Source organism: Mercenaria mercenaria, chromosome 11 (assembly GCF_021730395.1).
Source record: "Mercenaria mercenaria strain notata chromosome 11, MADL_Memer_1, whole genome shotgun sequence".
In the NCBI taxonomy this organism is placed as follows: Eukaryota; Metazoa; Mollusca; class Bivalvia; order Venerida; family Veneridae; genus Mercenaria; species Mercenaria mercenaria.
In genome coordinates, this window is record NC_069371.1 from 65467030 (window position 1) to 65488146 (window position 21117).

Consider the following 21117-nt stretch of genomic DNA (forward strand, 5'->3'; position numbering starts at 1 on the left):
CCCCTCCCCTTCCCCCACTTTCTCTCTCTCTCCTCGCAGCAGTTTTATGGCAATATGGCAATTTCTTAAATTAACAATGAAACTTTCAATTATTTACCTATGTGTTCCTAAGAACCACAAATAAATACTGACTAAACCGATAATTATCAATACCCACTACTTCATTAAAGATAAAATGGATACGTTACATACATTTTATAGCAGCTAGATATCGTAAATGAGGAAGTAAAAATAAAATAGATTAATCATATAAGGTTTATTATACATTCAAAAGAATTAACAAAGTAAGAAATGTCATTTTAAGTCATTGTGATACCAAATTGGAATATTTTTTATTAAAAATTATAATAATTATATATCAAACTGATACACATAACACATATTCAGATTAAGCAACTGGATTTTCATCGCATATGGGCAGATGAAATGTCGGGTTGTTCAATGTATTATCCGATTACCATACCCCGTACGGAATATACTTAAAGATTTCAGATAAATTACTAAATATAGCCAATAATTCCATATCAATAAAGAGAATACTAGTAGACGATGATAGGAAATTGCCTCTTCATTTACCGGTCACTTCCTTACATGGTACTCTAGCGTTGCACGTTAGAAGATACTCGCATACCTCAGCAGCAAACTGGTTGCTTTTAGCATCTCCTAGATGTTTCTTACGTTGACCCACGTCCGTCAGGTCGACAATATGGCAGGCAGCAAGTAGGTCTTTATTGACGTCAATTTGTGCGATTTTAACATCAATAGTTCCATTTTGATATGACTTTGCTACTTCCAGCGAAGATGTAGAAGAAATGAACTGTGACATATACCCGTTCTTAGAGCCGCAGTTGACAAACGAGAGCACAGATTCTGATGCATGCGGTGATCTTGCCTTCAGCCCTTCATAACATGATTCATCTGCTCTTAATGGGCGATAGAGAACTCCTGTCTTCAAAATATCCGGGCAATCTTTCTCCGTATATTTCGCTAGAGGCTGATTTGTATAGCTCATTTGCTGACACTGATGCACGTCAAACTGGTAAGGACATGGGTCAGAATACTGTGCGCTCGAACAAGCGTTGGATTCTTTTCCACTGCAACACGATTGCTGACCATCTTTCATACAGCATTTCTCGCCCTCTGTACAACACTCGTTGCCGCAACAAGTTTCATTTTGTTTACAACAACTATTTCCTCCACAGCATGTTTCGTTACTTTCGCAACATCCGCTTCCGCAACACGTGTCCCCGGCGTCGCAGCAGTGATCCAAACAACAAACCTCTGTAAGTTCGCAACATCCGCTTCCGCAACAAATGCCAGAACTTTCGCAACAGCCGAGTGGACAGCAGGTCTGACCTACCTCGCAGCAATACTGGCCACATACCTCCGGGTGACCCGCCGCACAGCAACCGACATAGACACACAATGGATGATCGAGAGGGCAGCATAAGCTTTCCGGTGAACCAGGTGTACAACATACGCCATCAGGACAGCTGTACTCGATGCATTCTACTGGGTCGCAAATGATATCACATATTTCATTCGGAGAGAGCCGTACATACTTGTTAACATCGCTCCATTTCGTACTGTGTGTTCGGTTGGATTGTCTATGGTCTTGTCTAATAATGCCTGAATTCGGTTTCCATGTTTTCTTTACTTTCAGTTGCTTCGTAGACACAATACTCGTTTGAAATATGAAACATGTTGCTAGTATCACAGGGACTAGTTTTCTCATTTCTTTTCTTTTCGCAGTTGTCTGAAAGAAAATGGAACGTTATGTAATGATAATGTTTCTCATAATTTTGATAAACCTGAGAATGAATGCTTTCCTTGAAAAAACCTGATAAATCCTCCTATCGACCGAACTTAGAATGCAACAATTCATCACCTCAACGCAAAAAGTGGATAAATGCATTGTCTTAAAGAAGGACTTATTCACTTTTTGCGCTAAGGTGACGAATTGTTTTATTATTAAATCCAGCCTAGAATAAATATTAAATACAAGTATCTGCAGCCTTTGGTAATTTTTCGTGGTAAATTGTGTACGACGTCGCATTGTTTTGACGTCAAACCGTGTTGACGTCACAGCTGGAGGTCAATACGTGATTTTGGTTCCGCCTTCGAGTCTATAGGTCAGAGACCACCAATTCAAAAAGTACAGGGAACTTACTGGAAATGAGGTAAATGTATAACTGTGCCTGAATAAGGTAACGTCTGCGCGTTCTGACTGGTCAGTCACGTAAACAAACCCAGGAAGTGATTATATTTTTCAAAATTTATATTTTTTCACTGCATTTACAGTATTTTATTATACATTTTGACAAGATTATCTACATTTTATGTGTATTGAAAAAAGTTTTATAAAACGAATTTCTCCCGCCAGGCCAAAGATGTAAACGTGGTCATCTCATTCACACGAAAATTACTTAAATAAAGTATCACTATTCATATGTTTTTCGTCCGATATTTTGGTAGAACTAAGATAGTTCTTGAAAAACATGTAATTAGATATACATATGTATGGAAGGCCGTACACGCCATAATGATATAATGTAAGTCTATGGAAAAACAATTGGTGGTCTCTAACCAATACGACTTTTTATCATTGATTATGTGACTACATCTAGACCAATGGAAAGGACTGTACATATAGATTTAATAATAATTATAAATATTACATTTTTGTAATAAATTTTAGGATTCCATATGTCAAACCACTAGATTCAATACGATTGTTTATACAAGTCACGACGTCATATGAAATATTTGGTTTTTAAACAACTGTCAGACATTGTGCAATAGTTTTGACTGTTGACCGACAAGCCATTAGATAAGGGCATAACATTGTTTTTCAGCATTTTATTTTATTTGGGAACAAACGTTAGACCCTAAGACATTGAATTTCATCCATTTTAGCCATTTTCTCTCATTTTGGTCAAAATGTGAATTTAAACCATAATTCATTGTTTTTCACAAATTTTAGCCATTCTTATATTTCAGAACAAACTGAATTTAGACCTTAATGCCTGTTCATTGTTTTACAACAACTTTCAGTCATTTTCTTTTACTTCGGAGCAAACGTGAATTCATTCAGCCAATTACAGATCGTAATTTATCGATTTTCAGCCATTTTCTAATTTAGAGGTTGAAAATGAATTTTCAATACAAACAGACCTACAAAATTACTGCAACGCGCGTACATTGGTGGTGTTAGGAGTACACTGTCCTTCTGCCTCAACACAGTTTAAACACGACTATATATTCCATACAAAAAAAATGGAACTCCTAAACCAGGTTTCATATTTTTAAACACATAAATAATGAATTATATCGTGGCAATGCAACTAACAGTCTATAGGCTATTGCCAAGTCGAAAACAGCCCATTTTTAAAAATAATGGACAAATCGATGCTAATGCGCATAACCTATAGAATGGACAAAACTAATAAAGAAATACGTCACAACCGTGTTTTTAATCGTCAATACTTTTTAAGACGAAGTTTCAAAAAGACCAGAAACATAGAAATGATATTTTTTTTAGTACAGATAAGTGGTTTTTTTCTGTTTTTGTACGTCATATATTCTAATTTATTTTTGAAAACTTTTATTTCTGTTTAGAAAATTTCTTTAAAATATGCATAATATCTTGAATGTAAAATAAATTCAAAAAGCATATATGATTGCACTTTTAAGTAAAGGCTGTACTTACTTGTTAAACAGTCACGTTGTGTAAGAAAATGAGCGGTTTCCCTCCCTAACTATGTGACCGCACGGGCATTAATATAACAAGTTTTAATCAGATCAGATAAACTTTTGCTCCTCGGTATGGTAAGGACAATTACAAATGTAGTAACCGTGTACCTGATCATATTTCAAGACAGAAGAAATCTTTGCACGTTTGAAAAAAGTTCAAGACGCGTTTGCGACACATAGACACATTCGCCGAAAGTTATTTGAACGAGAGTTCAAGTTGCGTATGCAATACGTTCACTAGTTTAAACGAGAGTTCAAGACACGTTTGGGGCACATTCGTTCTTTGTACGAAAGTTCAAGACGCATTTGCGACACGTGTTATTTGTACGAGAATTCAAGTCGCGCATGTGACACATTCGCTAGTTTGAACGAGAGTCCAAGACGCGTTTGCGAAACATTCGTTATTTGAAGGAGAGTTTAAGTGGCGTTTATGACACATTTACTAATTTGAATGCTAGTTAATTTCATTTAAATAACATTGTCTAGATACACCATAAAGTCAATATTTGATGTTAAAGCTTATTCCAATCAGAAAATCCAAGACCGGATTATGATTTCTCGTTTGTGAACATAATTCGTCTAATATTCTTTCTAATCAAAAGGACTTTAGGGAATCAACAACAAACAACACCTTTAGGCGTTTACTGGTCGGTTAATTTGAGTAATTATCAATAATAATTTATTTTCGACCAAGTGTCGTGGTCTGTTAATTTTATCGACTAATTGTCGCATTCTGCATAATGCCCATTAGGCATAATGTCTTTTCGTCCATTTGTCTGTTCGACCAAACGTGTTTCGACGAAATGTCGTGCACCCAGTTAAGGGAGGGTGCTAAGTTTGTCTTAATTTTCACGATATGTTTCCGAATAAGACAGGTGTCTTTTATTAACCGACTTGAATAAAATACAAAAATACAAGGCTCTGCTGAATGGACAGGCAGACGGACAAAAGGACAGACAGAGGGAAAGCTAAACAGACTTCTATGTTTTTTATTTTGCCTTCTGTCAATGTAACAAGTATCATAAAAACTTATTAAAAAGCTTTTGCACTTTTATAGCAATTACAGGATCCACTTGCTCCCTTATTTTTGGACAATTTGTTATCATTGCAACAACATTTGTTGCCATAGCAACAAAATGAAATGACGCGCATATACTGCCACCTTAGAAAGTATCTTGTACTTTAAAAGATATTGCAGAGTCCAATTTCGTATGACGAACGGACCTAAATTTGTAAAATACATTAAATACAAACATGAAAAAGAACCACATACGCATGTACTGAACGCCTTTGCTGAAGGCTGAATAACATGAGAAACACCATTGAGAGCTAGAACAAATGCAGTGGTCTTTAAGAAGTGCCAATAATGGAGTAACATCCGTTCCATTAGTCACGATCAAAGGGGAAAGGGTTAGGGCTGGATACCAAACATACAGTGCGCGTTACAAAAAGACAAAGATCCAAATAGGTACGCTCCAAGAACGCCGCCTAGTCTATTAGTGTATAGAAGGATGTGTACATGATTTTTACTCAAAAACACAAAGAAAAAGTAAAACAATATAGGCAAAGTGAACGGAACAACTCGGTTGACAGAAATTATCGCCAGGCTAACTGTACAATTCACAAACTCTCTCTCTCTCTCAATTCTGACAATGTGTGACAGCGCAAATGAGAAATTGCGCGTTGTTTTTGTCAGTAAGACTGAAAGTGAGGAATTGCATATTCTGCGGGGATTAAACGGTTGACGCGCGGACCGATGAGAGAAAATTATCCAGTCAATGATGACGTAAAATAGCCGCATGACATCGCATTCATGTTTTCACCAGAGGTCAGAATAACAATTTTTCATTATTCACATGCTTGGATATTTCATCACTCTAGTAAAGGCCCTCGCGCATCTGAACTCTGGACCGTTGTTAATCGTACGATAAAACACGTTAAGGCCTTGGTTATTTTTATACTGAACTCATCAAATACTCGTGCTGACGTGCAAAAGGAGCAGGTAAATGATCAAAACAAAGTCGTTGATGATAACCTTTAAACTATTTAAAAAAAAGAAACATTTGATTAGTTGTTGCAAATTACCATAAAAGAACTTCCTTGTTGATAAACGTTTACCGGGTTTAGGTGATAAATACTGCAAGTTATTGCCATACTGACTTGAAATACATTTAGACATCGAGTTGGGGATGTTATAATGCTACATCTGAAATGCAAAGGAATACGTCAGTGGGTCAGAAATCTGATGTATAAATGACACTGAAACATGTGGATCATAAAATAAAACCAAACCTCTTCTGAAATACATATTTTTGTAACAGAACTAAAACATATCAGATGTCCAAAAATACCGCATTCGTGTTTTACGCCTGTTTTAACTTGACGGCCGAAATACTAGCCCCTTGTGACCAAAAATAAGTTGCCCTGTAAAGGTCTCCGGAATTAGGCTGTTAGAAATATCAACCAGGGACATCTTCTCAAAATATTCAAGATAAAGCGTATTTTACGGTGAGCTATATCAAAAAACTTAGTTAATAGTAACATGTAAACATGCCGTGAGCATACCTTTTCGCGAGACAGGAAGAGATGACCTTCGTTTTAACCCTTACCCTGCTAAATTCCTGTATTTTCAATTTGGACAGTACCATTAACAGTTAAAAGGGGTGCTAATCAAAAAGATACTGACTGAATGGTGAACATCGCAGACCATGATCAGATTGCACGGATGTGCAGGCTGATTATAATCTACACTGGTCGCACTGGTCAGTAGTGTCCAGCATGATAAGAGCTACGTTGGCAAGACATAAAACAATACAACAAAAACTGAATGAGCTTGAACTGGCTACGCTCAACAAGTACAAACAAATATATCAAATGTGAAAGAGATGTAAATAAAATCTTATTTAATATATTAATTTAATTAATTTATATGATAAAGAATAAGCTTGCAAATAAAGTGGATATTTTCATTCAAATGTCTATGCTCTAACACGATGTATCTATACTTTTATGGTAAAAAATAGGGTGGCAGGTGGCACACAGGTGACTTGTGGATTGTTCTGTCGAAACCAAAAAAGTTGTTCAATCATTTTTTTTTGCAAGAAAATAAATCAAATAAGAAGGCCATACTGGTCCTTAGTTGGTGACTTGACCTTGACTATTTATGCTTGAATATATTTGTTTTTGTTGTGTTGGGTTAAAACGCACCGACACAATTTTAGGTCATGTGGCGACTTTCCAGCTTTGGTGGCGGAGGAAGACCCCAGGTGCCCCACCGTGCATTATTTTATCACGAGCGGGCACCTAAGTAAAACCACCGACCTTTCCACATTGGTAAGGGGCAAGTGATTTGAAGTCAGCGACCTTAACCACTTAGCCACGGAGGCCCCTTTGAATATATGAATGACAACATCTGTGTTAAGTATAAATGAGAGTGTCCTCTAAAGGGGCCAAGCGGAACTATTACAATGATGCTACAGGCTAAATTTGATGAAGGTCCATTAATTTCATGAGAGTAAGTCATTAAAAGGTCTTTTTTTCTGTTTTAAACTCAAGCATCGTGGTATTCACTTCTATTTGTCCATTTTTACATATGATAGATATGTCTCTTTAACCCTGCTAAATTTCTATAATGAACTTGTTCATCTTTCCATTTTGACAGTACCATTAACTGTTAATATGTGTGTTTACCAAGAAGATACTGACTGAATGGCGAACAGTGCAGATCATGATCAGACTGCACGGATGTACAGGCTGATCATTATCTACACTGGTCGCGAAGGCAGAATCAATTGCGTCCAGCATGAAAAGGGTTAAATGAGTGAACGAAGAAGTTGCTAAAAGTTTAAATGCTGCAAAATCATAAAGGAGCTAAAGTTTGTATAAGCCTTTGTTAATCTTTTGTTGCTATCCACTTCATCTACATCTACATCTATTGTGTACTGCCCAACAATCAATTCTGATTATAACTGGAAGGCTCCTTGTGTGGGATAGACTGTTAAAAGATGAGCAAGCTCATTAGGTGCAAAGTTAAAAAGAACTACAATTACTAAGATAAAAACATAGATATAGATTAGAAAGTTACAGTTGCCAGCCTCTCAGTGAATAGAACCAAACTGGGACTGGACTGTACATGTAGGGGGGAGACCATTCCAGGAACGAACTGTTCTTGGGAAAAAGGAGTTTGAGTGGTATTGCGTGTAAGATTGTGGGATCAAGTAGTTCAGGTTCCTTGTAGGTGTGAGGTGGTTATGGTCAACTGCAATAAGACTGTACCTTATTTTGAAAAATATAATAAGGGAATTTCTAATGCGACGTTGTTCAAGGGTTTGCCAGTTGAGATCATTAAGCATTTGGGTGACACTGCTTGTTTGACCATAGTTGTTACATACGTATCGAGCTGCAGATCGTTGTACTCGTTCAGTTTTGTATGTGAGGGACTTTTGCCAAGGGTGCAATATAGTGGAACAGTATTCAAGCTGTGGGCGGACATAGGTGTTGTAAGATGTTTCTTTTACTTTTCTGTTGTTTGTTTTGACATTTCTTTTGATGAATCTAAGTGAATTATTTGCTTTAGATGTGATGTTATCAAGTGTTTTGACCAGCTGAGATCTTTACTTAGTGTAACGCCCAGGTATTTAGCAGCTTCTGTAGTTTTCAGTGATATATTATGGAGTGTATAATTGTAGATGATAGGTTTTTTCTTTGGAGTAATCCTCAACACCTCACACTTATCTGAATAGAACTCCATTGATCAGTCCTTTTCCCAGACTTCTTGGGAATGAAGATCATTTTGTAGGGATTGAGAATCAAGGGAGGATTTAACCGTCAGATAGACAATAGTGCCGTGACACTTCGCATTATTATTAAAGTGGACTTTTTCAAGTTAAGTTCCAGCTGAAATAAAAAAGGTGGAGGAAATTCTTGTTTTTAACCCAATAAACCAAATTATTCCTGTTACCAGTAAGAAATTATAACTTTCCAGATATGATTTTTTTTTTATTTTGACTGGTCTTTTAAACGAAAGTCAAAACTGCACGCAGGAGTTGCTTCCCATCAACTTTAGAAATCTCTACCTATAGGTAAGGGAGATCACTGCGTAGAATATTGAAGAAAAAGAACATTACTTATATTTTATCAGTCCAATTTCTTTATTTCTAAAGCACAAACTTCAAATTTAAATGCACAGCCACGGAAAATTGCTTTAATAAAACATTCACCAAAACATATTATGTGCAGTAAGATGCGCATAATGCCACTTAAATACATTTTGTATCTTACTGCAGGCTCATTCATCTTGGTCTGCACTGTTCGCTCTTCAGTCAGTAATTTTTCAGTGAACACCCCTTTGAATAATAAGTGGTACTACCCAAATTGAATGATGGACCAGACCATTTTAGAAATATAGCAGGGTAAATGTTAAAACCGGAAATAGTAGTGAGAAACTAAGAACATGAACATATATGAGCCGTGCCATGAGAAAACCAACATAGTGGGTTTGCGACCAGCATGGATCCAGACCAGCCTGCGCATCCATGCTGTTCGCTAACAGTTTCTCTGATTGCAATAGGCTTTGAAAGCGAACAGCATGGATCCTGACCAGACTGCGCGGATGCGCAGGCTGGTCTGGATCCATGCTGGTCGCAAACCCACTATGTTGGTTTTCTCATGGCACGGCTCACATATTGGATTGGTACGTTGCAACCTGGAAATTGTGAATATACTATAAACAAAATATACAAAAGTATTCACTGGCTTTTTTATTCATATATTAAATCGTCACTTTTTTGTTTTCTGTTGCTTTAAATTGAACGGGAAATTTTTGGCAGATTTCCCTAATTTTCCAGTAAATTTCGCTGTCAAATAAGCAATAGCGTAATATCGATTTTAATTTTTTTTTAGATCTGTTCAAATAACCAACAAACTGCAAAATTTAATTGGTCATTTCTAAATCAACACGTACTATAGAAAGTTTCAACATGTACGATATAGTGTTTAGAAACTGACGTTCTTAAAAAACGCATGTTACATATGATGGAAAATTAATGCCAAGAGCATATCATATTAATACGTTAACGATAAAATGGATACGTGGCATACATTTTTATAGTTAGATATCTTAAATCAGGAAGTAAAAAAATAATTATACAATGTTTATTTTGTATTCAATTAAATAAAGAAAATAAGACATTGTCATTTTAAGTCACTGTGTTACTAAATTGAAAGATTGTTCATTAAATATACTAATATCTAGTAACAAATACACAAATCACGTATTTAAGTTAAGCAACTGTCTTTAAATCACATATTAATTATCAAGAGCAAATAAATTGTCGGATTGTTCAATGTCATTCGGCAATATTTTCCGGTTACCGTTCCCCGGTAGATGGTCGAACTTTAACAACAGCCGAGTGAACAGCAGGTCTCATCTTCCTTGCAACAATACTGGCCGCATACTTTAGGGTGACCCGCTGTGCAGCAACCCACAGAGACACATAATGGATGATCGAGAGGGCAGCATGAGCTTTCAGGCGAACCAGGTTCACAACATACGCCATCAGGACAACTGTACTCGATGCAATCTGGGTCGCAAACGAATGCGCATATTTCATTCGGAACCAGTCGTACATCCTTTTTAACATCGTTCCATTTCGTACTGATCGTGCGGTTGGATTCCCTGTATGGTATCCATTTTTTCATTACTTTTAAGTCTTTAGTAGACACAACACTCGTCTGAATCATGAAGCATAATGCTAGTAATACTTGGGCTAGTTTTCTCATTTTCTGTTCTTGTTTTTTTTTCCGCAGTTTTCTGAAAGACAGTGGAATATAGTGAGTAGTATGTAACGATGACCTTTTTTTTTACTTTCGGTAAAGCTAAGAATGAATGCTTTCCATGGAAACCATTCTATAATACAAAGCATTAACAATGACTGAGCGAAAATCTTTTTAAATCATTTCATCACAATAATTGAGCCGTGCCATGAGAAAACCAACATAATGGCTTTGCGACCAGCATGAATCCAGACCAGCCTGCGCATCCGCGCAGTCTGGTCAGGATCCATACTGTTTGCTATCAAATCCTATTACAATTAGAGAAACTGTTCGCAAACAGCATGGATCCTGACCAGACTGCGCGGATGCGCAGGCTGGTCTGGATCCATGCTGGTCGCAAAGCCACTATGTTGGTTTTCCCATGGCATGGCTCAATTATATTTATATTACGTCTTCATTTGTGATAACGTTACAGGAAAGACAGCATTCCATAGGTCAGAAAAATCGATTTAAGACTCATTAGACATTTTATTTCATCCATATTTATTGTTTAGCCATTTTCTCTTATTATGGCCCAGATGTGAATTTAGATCGTAATTCAGCAATTTTGAGCCATTCTTAGCAAACATGAAGTAATTCAATTACAGATCGTAATTCATCGATTTTCAACCATTTTCTTATTTAGAGATTGAAAATAAATTTTGCAATACGCACAGATCTACAAAAACTACTGTCCTTCCTCCTCGAAATACTTTAAACACGACTATATATTCTATACAAAAACAAGATTTCATTTCTTAATTAAACACAAAAATAATGAATTTTATCGTGGCAATAATGGACAGATCGATGCTAACGCGTATAACCTATATAATGGACAAAACTAATATTCAAAGAAGTACGTCACAGCAGTGTATTTAATTGTAAATACTTTTTAAGACGAAGTTTCAAAAAGACCAGAAACAAAGAAATGATGATTTTAGTTGAGATATGAGCCGCGCCATGAGAAAACCAACATAGAGGCTTTGCGACCAGGATGGATCCAGACCAGCCTGCGCATCCGCACAGCATGGATCCTGACTAGACTGCGCGAATGCGCAGGCTGGTCTGGATCCATCCTGGTCGCAAAGCCACTATGTTGGTTTTCTCATGGCGCGGCTCATAGTGTTTTGTCCAGTTTTGTACGTCGTATATTCTTAAAAAAATTTGAAAACTTTTATTCCTCTTTGTAATATTTCTTTAAAATATGTATAACACCTTGAATGTAAAATTAATTTAAAAAATGCATACATGATTGCACTGAGATTCTAAGCAAAGGCTGTACTTACTTGTTAACAGTCACGATGTCAGTGTCTTCCTTCTCTAACTGTGTGACCGCACGTGCATTTATATAACATCTTTTAATCAGATTTGATAAACTTTTGCTCCTCGGTATGGTAAGGACAATTACAAATGTTGTAACTGTGTACCTGATGTTGCAGATAGCGACACATTCAGTAATTTGAAAGAAAGCTCAAGACGCGTTTGCGACACATTCGCCGAGAGTTATTTGAACGAGAGTTCATGTCGCGTATCGGATACATTCACTAAATGTAGTTTGAACGAGAGTTCAAAACGCGTTTGGGAAACATTCGTTATTTGAACAAGTGTTCAAGACACGTGTGTGACACATTTGTTATTTGTACGAGAGTTCAAGACGTGTTTGCGACACATTCGTTATTGAACGAGAATTCAAGACGCATGTACGACACATTTGTTATTTGAACGAGAGTTCAAAACGCGTTTGGGACACATTCGTTATTTGAACGAGTCTTCAAGACGCGTGTGCGACACATTTGTTATTTGTACGAGAGTTTAAGACGCGTTTGCGACACACTCGATATTTAAACGAGAGTTCAAGACACGTTTGCGTCACGTTCGTTATTTGAACGAGAATTCAAGTCGCGTATGCGACACATATACTAACTAGAATGAGAAGTCAAGACGTGTATACGACAAAAAATGGAGGAAGCTAAGCTAGACCTTCTATTTTCACTAAATATGTCTAAAAATAAATATAACACATTTATTCCTTTACATAAACGACAATCTCTATTAAAATACCATAAACAGGATATTACGCGAGTGAATTTTCATATTTAGGTTACTACATGACTTGAATCAAATATAATAACGCAAGGCTCTGCCCGCCCGATGGACAAGCAGACCAGAAGGATAGACTGTGGGAAAACTAAACAGACTTTCATGTTTTCTATTTTGCCTTCTGTTAATGTAACACGTTTCATAAAAACTTATTAACCTTGACCCTGCTAAATTTCTACAATGGACTAGTCCATCATTCAATTTGGACGGTACCATTTATTTTCTAAATGGGTGTTCGCAGAAAATTTACTGACTGAACAGCGAACAGTACAGACCATGATCAGACTGCACGGATGTACATTACATGATCCATTTGTTCCCTTATTTTGGAAAATTTGTATCTTTACATTTGTTGCCATCGCAACAAAATAAAATGACACGCATATTCTCCACACTACAACTACAAAAAGTATATTGTACTTTAAAAGCTATCGCAGGATCAAATTTCGTATGACTGACGAACGACCTGATGGACAGGGGCAAACTTTAGTCCCCTCCGGCAAATACCGATAAGGAACATAGAACCACAACTAGAACGAAACCCTACAGCAGTATATTTATGGATGTGTTAACGAATGAAGTTTGCAAAAAAAAAAAAGAACAATGTAAAACAATTAGACAATAAGAAGAAGTCAAACAAACAATGCAGTTTGAATGACAGCTATATATCCCTGCCGCTGTTATTGATAATGAAAGGGTTTCACGAAATTGCCAAATGACGTCCCGTTAATGTTTTAACTAGCGGTTTATTGTCAGAATTTCCACTTTTCATCATTCACATGCTTTGATATTTAAACACTCGAGTAAAGAACTATGTACCGTTGTTAATCATACGATAAAACACGTTAAAACATGTTAAAGCATTGTTTATTTTTAGATCGAATTCATCAAAATATTTGTATTAACGTGCAAAAGGAGCAGGTAAATGATCAAAACAAAGTCGTTGATGATAACCATTAAACTTTATAAAAAAAAGAAGAAGCATTTGATTGGTTGTCGCAAATTAACATAACAGAACTTCCTCATTGATAAATGTTTACCGGGTTTTAGTGGAGCAGCTTAGTAAGAATATCTAGGGAAATACTTCACTTGATGATACAAGCATGAAATTTTCACTGAATGTTCATTACATGGCCCAAATTCAAAAATGATCGAGGGCCACCTAAAATTCATCCATTTTCAAGATGGCCGCCAAGTTTCAAAATGGCTGCCAGAATCGAGTCATCTTTTCGTATAATCAACATATGTAAGTTTCTAAAGTGTCATATTTGTTTTAATTTAACATGTTTTCACAATGAATATGTGCCAATATGCTGCTAGTTTTATCTTTAATGCCTCTTTTCCAAATAAATAACCATTTAAGATGGTCGCCACCTTTAAAATGGCCGCCAGAATTTTAAATAGCGTTCTTATCACGACCAGATCTGAGGTTCACTTTAAACCTATCGATGTTGATTGGATCCTGGTGCCAGACAAACCTGAAATATATCATGATATTGGCTTGAAAGAAGCTTATATGATTTAAATGGACTTATAAGCACATAATTATAGTTCTTGAATCCTTTAACATTGTATTAGTGCTATAATTACTGTACATAATAGAATTTGGATCATTTATGGCCGATTTGGATTAATTACGGTGATAGCTGCATGTCACCATCGCACATTATCATATATACAAGTTAAAGGGAACCAAATATTTGTTAAAGCAAGTACCCTTGTAAAATTCTATTTACTAATTAGAACCAATCAGAAGCAAGTTCTATATATAGCACCAATTAAAGCTCATTTCTGCTAAGGTAAAAATAGGTAGATAAATGACAGGGAATACATTCTGTATCCAGCGACTGATGTAGACACATCGAGGATTCAACTAATAATTTATCCCAGTACCTTGATGATAACGTTATTTCAACTACGCTGTTAGGGCGGATAAATTAATAAATTATTTAAATGAAGACATTAGAAGAGTTGCAGAATTGTAACAACATTTTGAGCTATATGGCTAACGCATAAGAGTTTAACGGAAGTTGAATGCTATAGACGATAGCAAATATAGGCTGTTCATCGGAAAGTTGAGGCAGTTGCACAGAGTTTGGTAATCTGCTGATCCCTGAGATTATCTAGGTCATAATTGAAATCATTTACGAGCCATTGGTACACGTATATTTTATAGGGCAATGTAGCCGGAGAAAATTTTTATATATGTTTGTTTGTTTTGGGTTTAACGCCATTTTTCAACAGTATTTCAGTCATGTAATGGCGGGTTTATATATGAGATTTATGGTCTCACCATCAAGTGCTACGTTTAACAAAGGACATTCTATATAGTCTACATCGTTTATCAGGTAGTCTAAGACATAGTCACCATTGCGATCGGACCCATTTCATTTTTCAAGATCAGCTAAAACAAAATCTTTAATTATTTATAAATAAATGATATGTGTAATGATTCTATAGAATGAACTACAAACACTACCAGGGCACTCTGGTGTAGTTCATTGTCGTGCAACTCGGCATGGGGTTCAGTGACAACTTCAAAACTTGTACGAAGTCTCCCAAATGCTCTTTGATCCGCCCCTAAAATGGTTAAAGAGTCGTATCCGAATAGACGGAATGTGCCAACGCGGGAAAGCCGAGCCAAGGAGGACGGGGCTTCAGTCTTCCGGATGGTGTACAGATCGCACGGGAGTTAAATGTCACTGGATGAACGATCGGGCTAGGTGTAGGAATAACATCAACGAACCTAGTCGTATCCCATACAGCAAAGTGTTATAGAAATATATTTTGAAGGTGGTAAAAGGATAGTCCCTCGGCCTTCTAATTATAATAGTATATACTTTGTATTAACATACGAATTTTGTATATATCATAATAAGTTTGAGTATTTGTGCTTTTGTTTTTGTTCTATTTCAAACATTTGATGATGTCGAAAAGAATTCGACTTTCGGTTTCTCTGGCAGAGGAATTGGAAACTGATTGGTTAAAATGCTTTTTGTGTCAGGTAGACACTTCAGAATCATTAATTTTGCCAGATAAGAAAACAAACCCTAAAGCCGGTAGTGGACTTGCATCACTGGCAATAAATATTCCACAGTTTCACATTATTAATGAAATGCCAATAGCTATTGACATTCGTCCTTTAGATGATGGTGATGGTATTGAAAGTACCCTTGTTAGACATAAAGCTAGATATCATGAATCCTGTAAACTGAAGTTTAACAATACTAAACTTCAACGTGCCCAGAAGAAACATGAAAAATCAGAAGAACTAGACTCTTCAGACACAGGAGAAAAGTTTACTAGAAGTTCATCAAAGTCAGAGGCGAGTGCATCTACATCGCAAATCGTTTGCTTCCTTTGCGAAGGACAGTGTTTTCGCACTGAGAAAAGAGAAGCAATGACAATGAAGCTAAACACAAGACTTAAGAAATGTGCAGAAGTTCTGCAGGATAAAAAGCTCTTTGCAAAGTTGAGTGCAGGTGATGTTGTTGCGCAAGAATTCAAATATCACCCCACATGTCTCACAGCTTTGTATAACAGAGAGAGAGCAGTATTGAATCAACAGAAAGCGAATCCGGACTTGACTAAATCTCATGCTGAGTCAAAAGCTGATAATCTAGTTTTAGCAGAACTCGTTGCGCATATTACAGAAACTCAAAGATACAGTCCTGGTGGGTGTGTGTTCAAATTAGCAGATCTGAGCAATTTATATGAATGTCGACTTAAGCAGTTTGGAATAGCAGATATATCAGTTAACACAACCAGGCTAAAGGAAAGACTGCTTGCTAAAATTCCTGAACTAAAAGCTTTTAGTAAGGGCAGAAATGTTTTAATGGCTTTTGAAAAAGATGTCGGTCCTGCTTTAGCTTCAGCTTGTACTGAAAGTGATGCTATACATTTGGCTAAAACAGCTGAAATAGTCCGAAGGGAAATGCTAGAACACACCGTAAAATTTGAAGGAAAATTCGACGAAGGGGCTATCGAGGATGCTGTTCCACAAAGTTTACTGGAGCTTGTGTCAATGATTGAGCATGGCCCTGATATAGAATCCCAGCTAGAGAATGGTATAACCAAATCAGATGAAGCAATTGCTCAGCTTTTGCAGTACAACTGCCATAGAAAAGCACCAAAAGAATCTGGTTCATCTCAAAGACATTCATCTGATCGAGAGACTCCGTTTGCCGTTTACGTTGGACTCCTTCTGTTTGCAAAGACAAGAAAGCGCCAACTAATTGACACTTTGTTCCAGTATGGAATTTGTTTTTCATATGACAGAGTCCTCGAAATATCAACTCAGCTGGGTGAAGCAGTTGTCCAACGGTATCTTGATGAAGGTGTTGTTTGCCCACCTATATTGCGTAAGGGGATTTTTACTACATCTGCAGTAGATAACATAGATCACAATCCATCTGCTACAACTGCCATATCATCCTTCCACGGGACTGGCATTTCCCTGTTCCAGCATCCAAACGATGACTTGCAGGGTGAAGATCGGGCCCCTTTTTTGCTAGGAGATAAGCCCAAATCAAAAAAGATATCGCCTCTTCCTGAGTCTTATACAAATGTTAGACCTGCATACTTAAAAACTAAACCAGAACCGCCAGTGCTTGAAACACCACCAATGCTTGCTGATCATTCATATATTTATCAGAATATCACCGCTGAATATAAATGGCTGAGACATGTTAACCTAACAACAGATGTTGTTAGTGATGAGGTAGTATCTTGGTCAGCTTATCATTCTTCTCAAAAAAGAGGCCCAACTGTTCATATTAGTGTTACATCACTAATGCCCCTCTTGCAAGAATCCGCGCATTCAGTTGCCACTATTAAACATTCAATGTATAAAATCAAGGAGGCTACACATTTTTTGAACCCGGGACAAACACCTGTCATGGCGGTAGACCAGCCCTTATTTGCATTAGCTAAGCAAATTCAGTGGCAATGGCCAGATTTATATGGTGAGGATAAGTTTATCGTCATGTTCGGAGGCTTGCACATTGAAATGGCTGCACTGAAACTGCTTGGAGATTTGTTGAAAGGCAGTGGTTAAACAGGAGCTCTGTCTGAGGCAGAAATAGCCACGTCTGGAACTGCTGACTCGTTTTTATCAGCTTCCAGTGTAGGAAAGACAAGACAAGCTCACTTGATTACAGCCTGTGCACTGTATGATTTGATGAAATCTGCTTTCAATAATAGTGAGGGTCAATTTGATGACAAGGAAAGAGAACTTCAAGCATTCACAGATTGGTGTAACATACGTCAGAAGCAAAGTCCCCAATTTCGTTTTTGGGGCTCCATTCTAAATCTAGAATTATTGGTGTTTTGCTTCGTTCGCGCATATCGCGAGTCTGACTTTCTGCTATATATAGGATCTCTTTCAGAACTTATTCCATACTTTTTTGCACTTGATCATATCAATTATGCCCGATGGTTACCAGTTCATCTTCGTGATATGCTTGCCTTGGAGCAAATGCATCCTGCTGTTTATACCGAGTTTTCGAGGGGTCACTTTACTGTTCGTAAAACGGAAAAGACGTTTTCTAGTATGGCTATAGACCAAGCTCACGAACAAAACAATGCAGTCATAAAAGGTGATGGAGGTGCTATCGGCCTTACAGAAGATCAAACAGCTCTAAGGCGTTGGATGGTAGCTGGGCCAGAAATAAGTAGACTTGTAGATGAGTTTTCTGATATATCCAGAAACCGACAGACTAAAATGAATAAAGGCCACCACGAAGAAACATTCTCTTTTCAGAAAGACTTCTTTAAAAAAGTCAACAAAATGAGAAACACAATGTCGGAATTAGGTAATCCTTTTGAAGAAGATTCAGCTGACCTGTATGCCCTCGATACTAAACAGGTAGCAGAATGTAGTGTAAAGGAAACCATGAACCAGCTTGTTTGCATCGGCCATAAGCAATATGAAAAGTTTGTAAAGGGCATGATAGATTCCCAGAAACCATCTTTTAATGAGCCAGTTACAAAAAACAAACTTGCACTGTTCAGTCGAAAAGCCAAACCTGAACCATCCTCCGCTAAACGTAAAATTGATAGCTTAAAGGATGATTGTCATCTTTTTTCGCGATTATTTATCTCATGCCAAAGCCGACAGTGTGATTTGCAGTATTTCTTCCAACATGAAAATCAAAAGTGTCCCCCCTCGTTGTCGCAAAATGGCATGCTCAATTCTGGAGTTAAATCGCAACTTCTTGACATTATAGAACAGGGTATAAACATAACTTATGAAGAACCAAATGCAGATACTGTGATAATAGATGGTGCGGCTTTGGTAAATGCAAAACCACCTGGGTCAGCGAAAACATTTGATGATTATGCTAGTGAGGTCATTGTACCGCACATTAAAACCTATGCTGAAAGATACGCCAGAGTAGATGTTGTGTTTGATGTTTATCGTGAAGATAGTTTGAAAGCTGAAACGCGACAGAAAAGAGGATCTGGGGCTCGACGAAAAGTAGTTGGTAATAGTAGACCTCCTAAATCATGGAATAACTTTCTTAGATGCGATGAAAATAAAACTGAACTATTTAGTTTTCTTGCAGATAAAATGATAACTGCGCAAACCAATAAAGTTATCATAGCAACAAAAGGTGCCGATATTGTTTGCAATTTAGATATTAACAGAAATGCACTTGCTCCATGTAATCACGAAGAAGCCGACAGTCGTATGTTTGTCCATGCAAAGCATGCCTCATTGACAGGAAATCGAACAATTACAATTGTTAGTTCCGATACAGATGTTGTTGTTCTTGCTATTGCAGTGTACCCTGATTTGAATATTGATGCTTTGTGGCTAGCTTTTGGAAAAGGTAAGAGCTTTAGATTTATTCCGATTCATGATATTTGTAGATCACTTGGTCCACGTTCAAAAGCTTTGCCATTTTTTCATGCTTTTACCGGTTGCGACACTGTTTCTGCATTTGTCGGCAAGGGCAAGAAATCTGCATGGCAGGCATGGAATGTGTGTGAAACAGCTACTGAGGTATTTCGTAGTCTCAGTGCTGCAAAAGACACAATAACTGAGTCGGAAATGGATGCAATAGAGCAATTTGTAGTTATATTGTATGATCGATCAAGCACGACATGCAAGGTGGATGAAGCTCGACTTGATTTGTTTGCCCGGAAACAAAGAGCATATAATGCAATTCCACCAACAAAAGGTGCTCTAAAACAACATACCAAGCGAGCAGTTTTTCAGGCAGGTCATGTCTGGGGGCAAGCAACTGTTACCATGCAGCAACTGCCACCTCCGTCAAACTGGGGATGGCTTAAGCAGAACAATGTATGGATCCCTCATTGGACGGAGATGTCTGCTATAGCTGAAAGCTGCCAGGAGCTTCAAAAATGTGGCTGCAAAAGGACTTCTTGTACTGGAAATTGCAAGTGCTACCGCTCAGGCCTTTCATGCACAGCACTTTGTTCTTGCAACTGTCAAGAAAATGACTAAATGCTGAATCTGCATATTGTATGCTTCAGTTAGAACATTATTTCCGATGTGTATAGTTTCACGAATTGTATTATTTAGTAAATCAACATTTTAAGGTTTGCATTGTAAGGAAATATTACTCTTGACTGTGCAAGTGCTCACGCTTCTCTATTTCTTTACCCCCTCATGGTTTATAAGACGCATTAATGATGTTCATTTATTGCATTGAATGTAATAATATATAAAAAAAAACCTTATATTGATTGATGTGCTTCAGATTTAACCATTGTTCGAAAAAAAGAGTAAAATATAAAAGAAAACTAAGTGTTGAGATGTCTACACCCACGAGCATAGTCATAAAAATTGATTACAAATTAAAAAATATGCATACTACAGATCGGTTTTCTGTATTTAAGTGAAACAAAGGTTTATAAATGAAAAAAAATGCTATCGTATTTTTGTATTACTTGCTTACCTCAAAGGAAGTATTGAAAAATACATAAAAATGGCGGCCATTTTGTTTTTGCGGCGGCCATCTTGAAAATGACATAATTTCAAGTGGCCCTTGATCTTATGTTAAAGTGCATGCTATGCAGTTGCTATCATGCAAATCTGATGCTTGTATCATCAACTGAAGTATTTTTGCAATATCCCGCTCCGCTATTTAGGTGATAAAATATTGCAAGTTCCCGCCTATAGTCATTCTGATTTGTAATACATTAGAAAACAGCTAAACGTTAGAGGTATATGTCTGTTTTTGTTAAAAGGCCGAACTATTAGCCCCATAATTGTGACCAGAAATCAAGAGCCCTGTAAAGGTCTCCGTAATTAGGCTGTTCGAAATATCATCTAGGGACAATATACATAATTATAAAATATTACAATCAATGTAGTTCTTTAGGGTGGGGTGGGACTGAGGTGGAGAACATGCATGAAAAGTGCTACAATTCTAAATTACGGAGAGATCGTAACGACAGAAAAAAATTCTGTACTTGAAA

The 21117-nt window shown here is 37.0% G+C and overlaps 1 protein-coding gene and 1 long non-coding RNA gene across 2 annotated transcripts; both read right to left on the reverse strand.

Annotated features, from left to right (window-relative positions):
* Positions 1-241: 241 nt before the first annotated feature.
* On the reverse strand, positions 242-3811 carry LOC123532925 (keratin-associated protein 10-11-like). Its single transcript, XM_045314543.2, has 2 exons — positions 3710-3811; positions 242-1756 (listed from the first exon to the last, which is right to left on the reverse strand). The coding sequence occupies exon 2, from the start codon at positions 1733-1735 to the stop codon at positions 569-571; it is 1167 nt and encodes a 388-aa protein (XP_045170478.1). The 5' UTR covers positions 1736-1756; positions 3710-3811; the 3' UTR covers positions 242-568.
* Positions 3812-9491: 5680 nt separating this feature from the next.
* LOC128546623 (uncharacterized) lies at positions 9492-12071 on the reverse strand. Its single transcript, XR_008366103.1, has 2 exons — positions 11856-12071; positions 9492-10564 (listed from the first exon to the last, which is right to left on the reverse strand). It is a non-coding gene; the product is annotated as an uncharacterized LOC128546623 (long non-coding RNA).
* Between the last annotated feature and the right edge of the window lie 9046 nt (positions 12072-21117).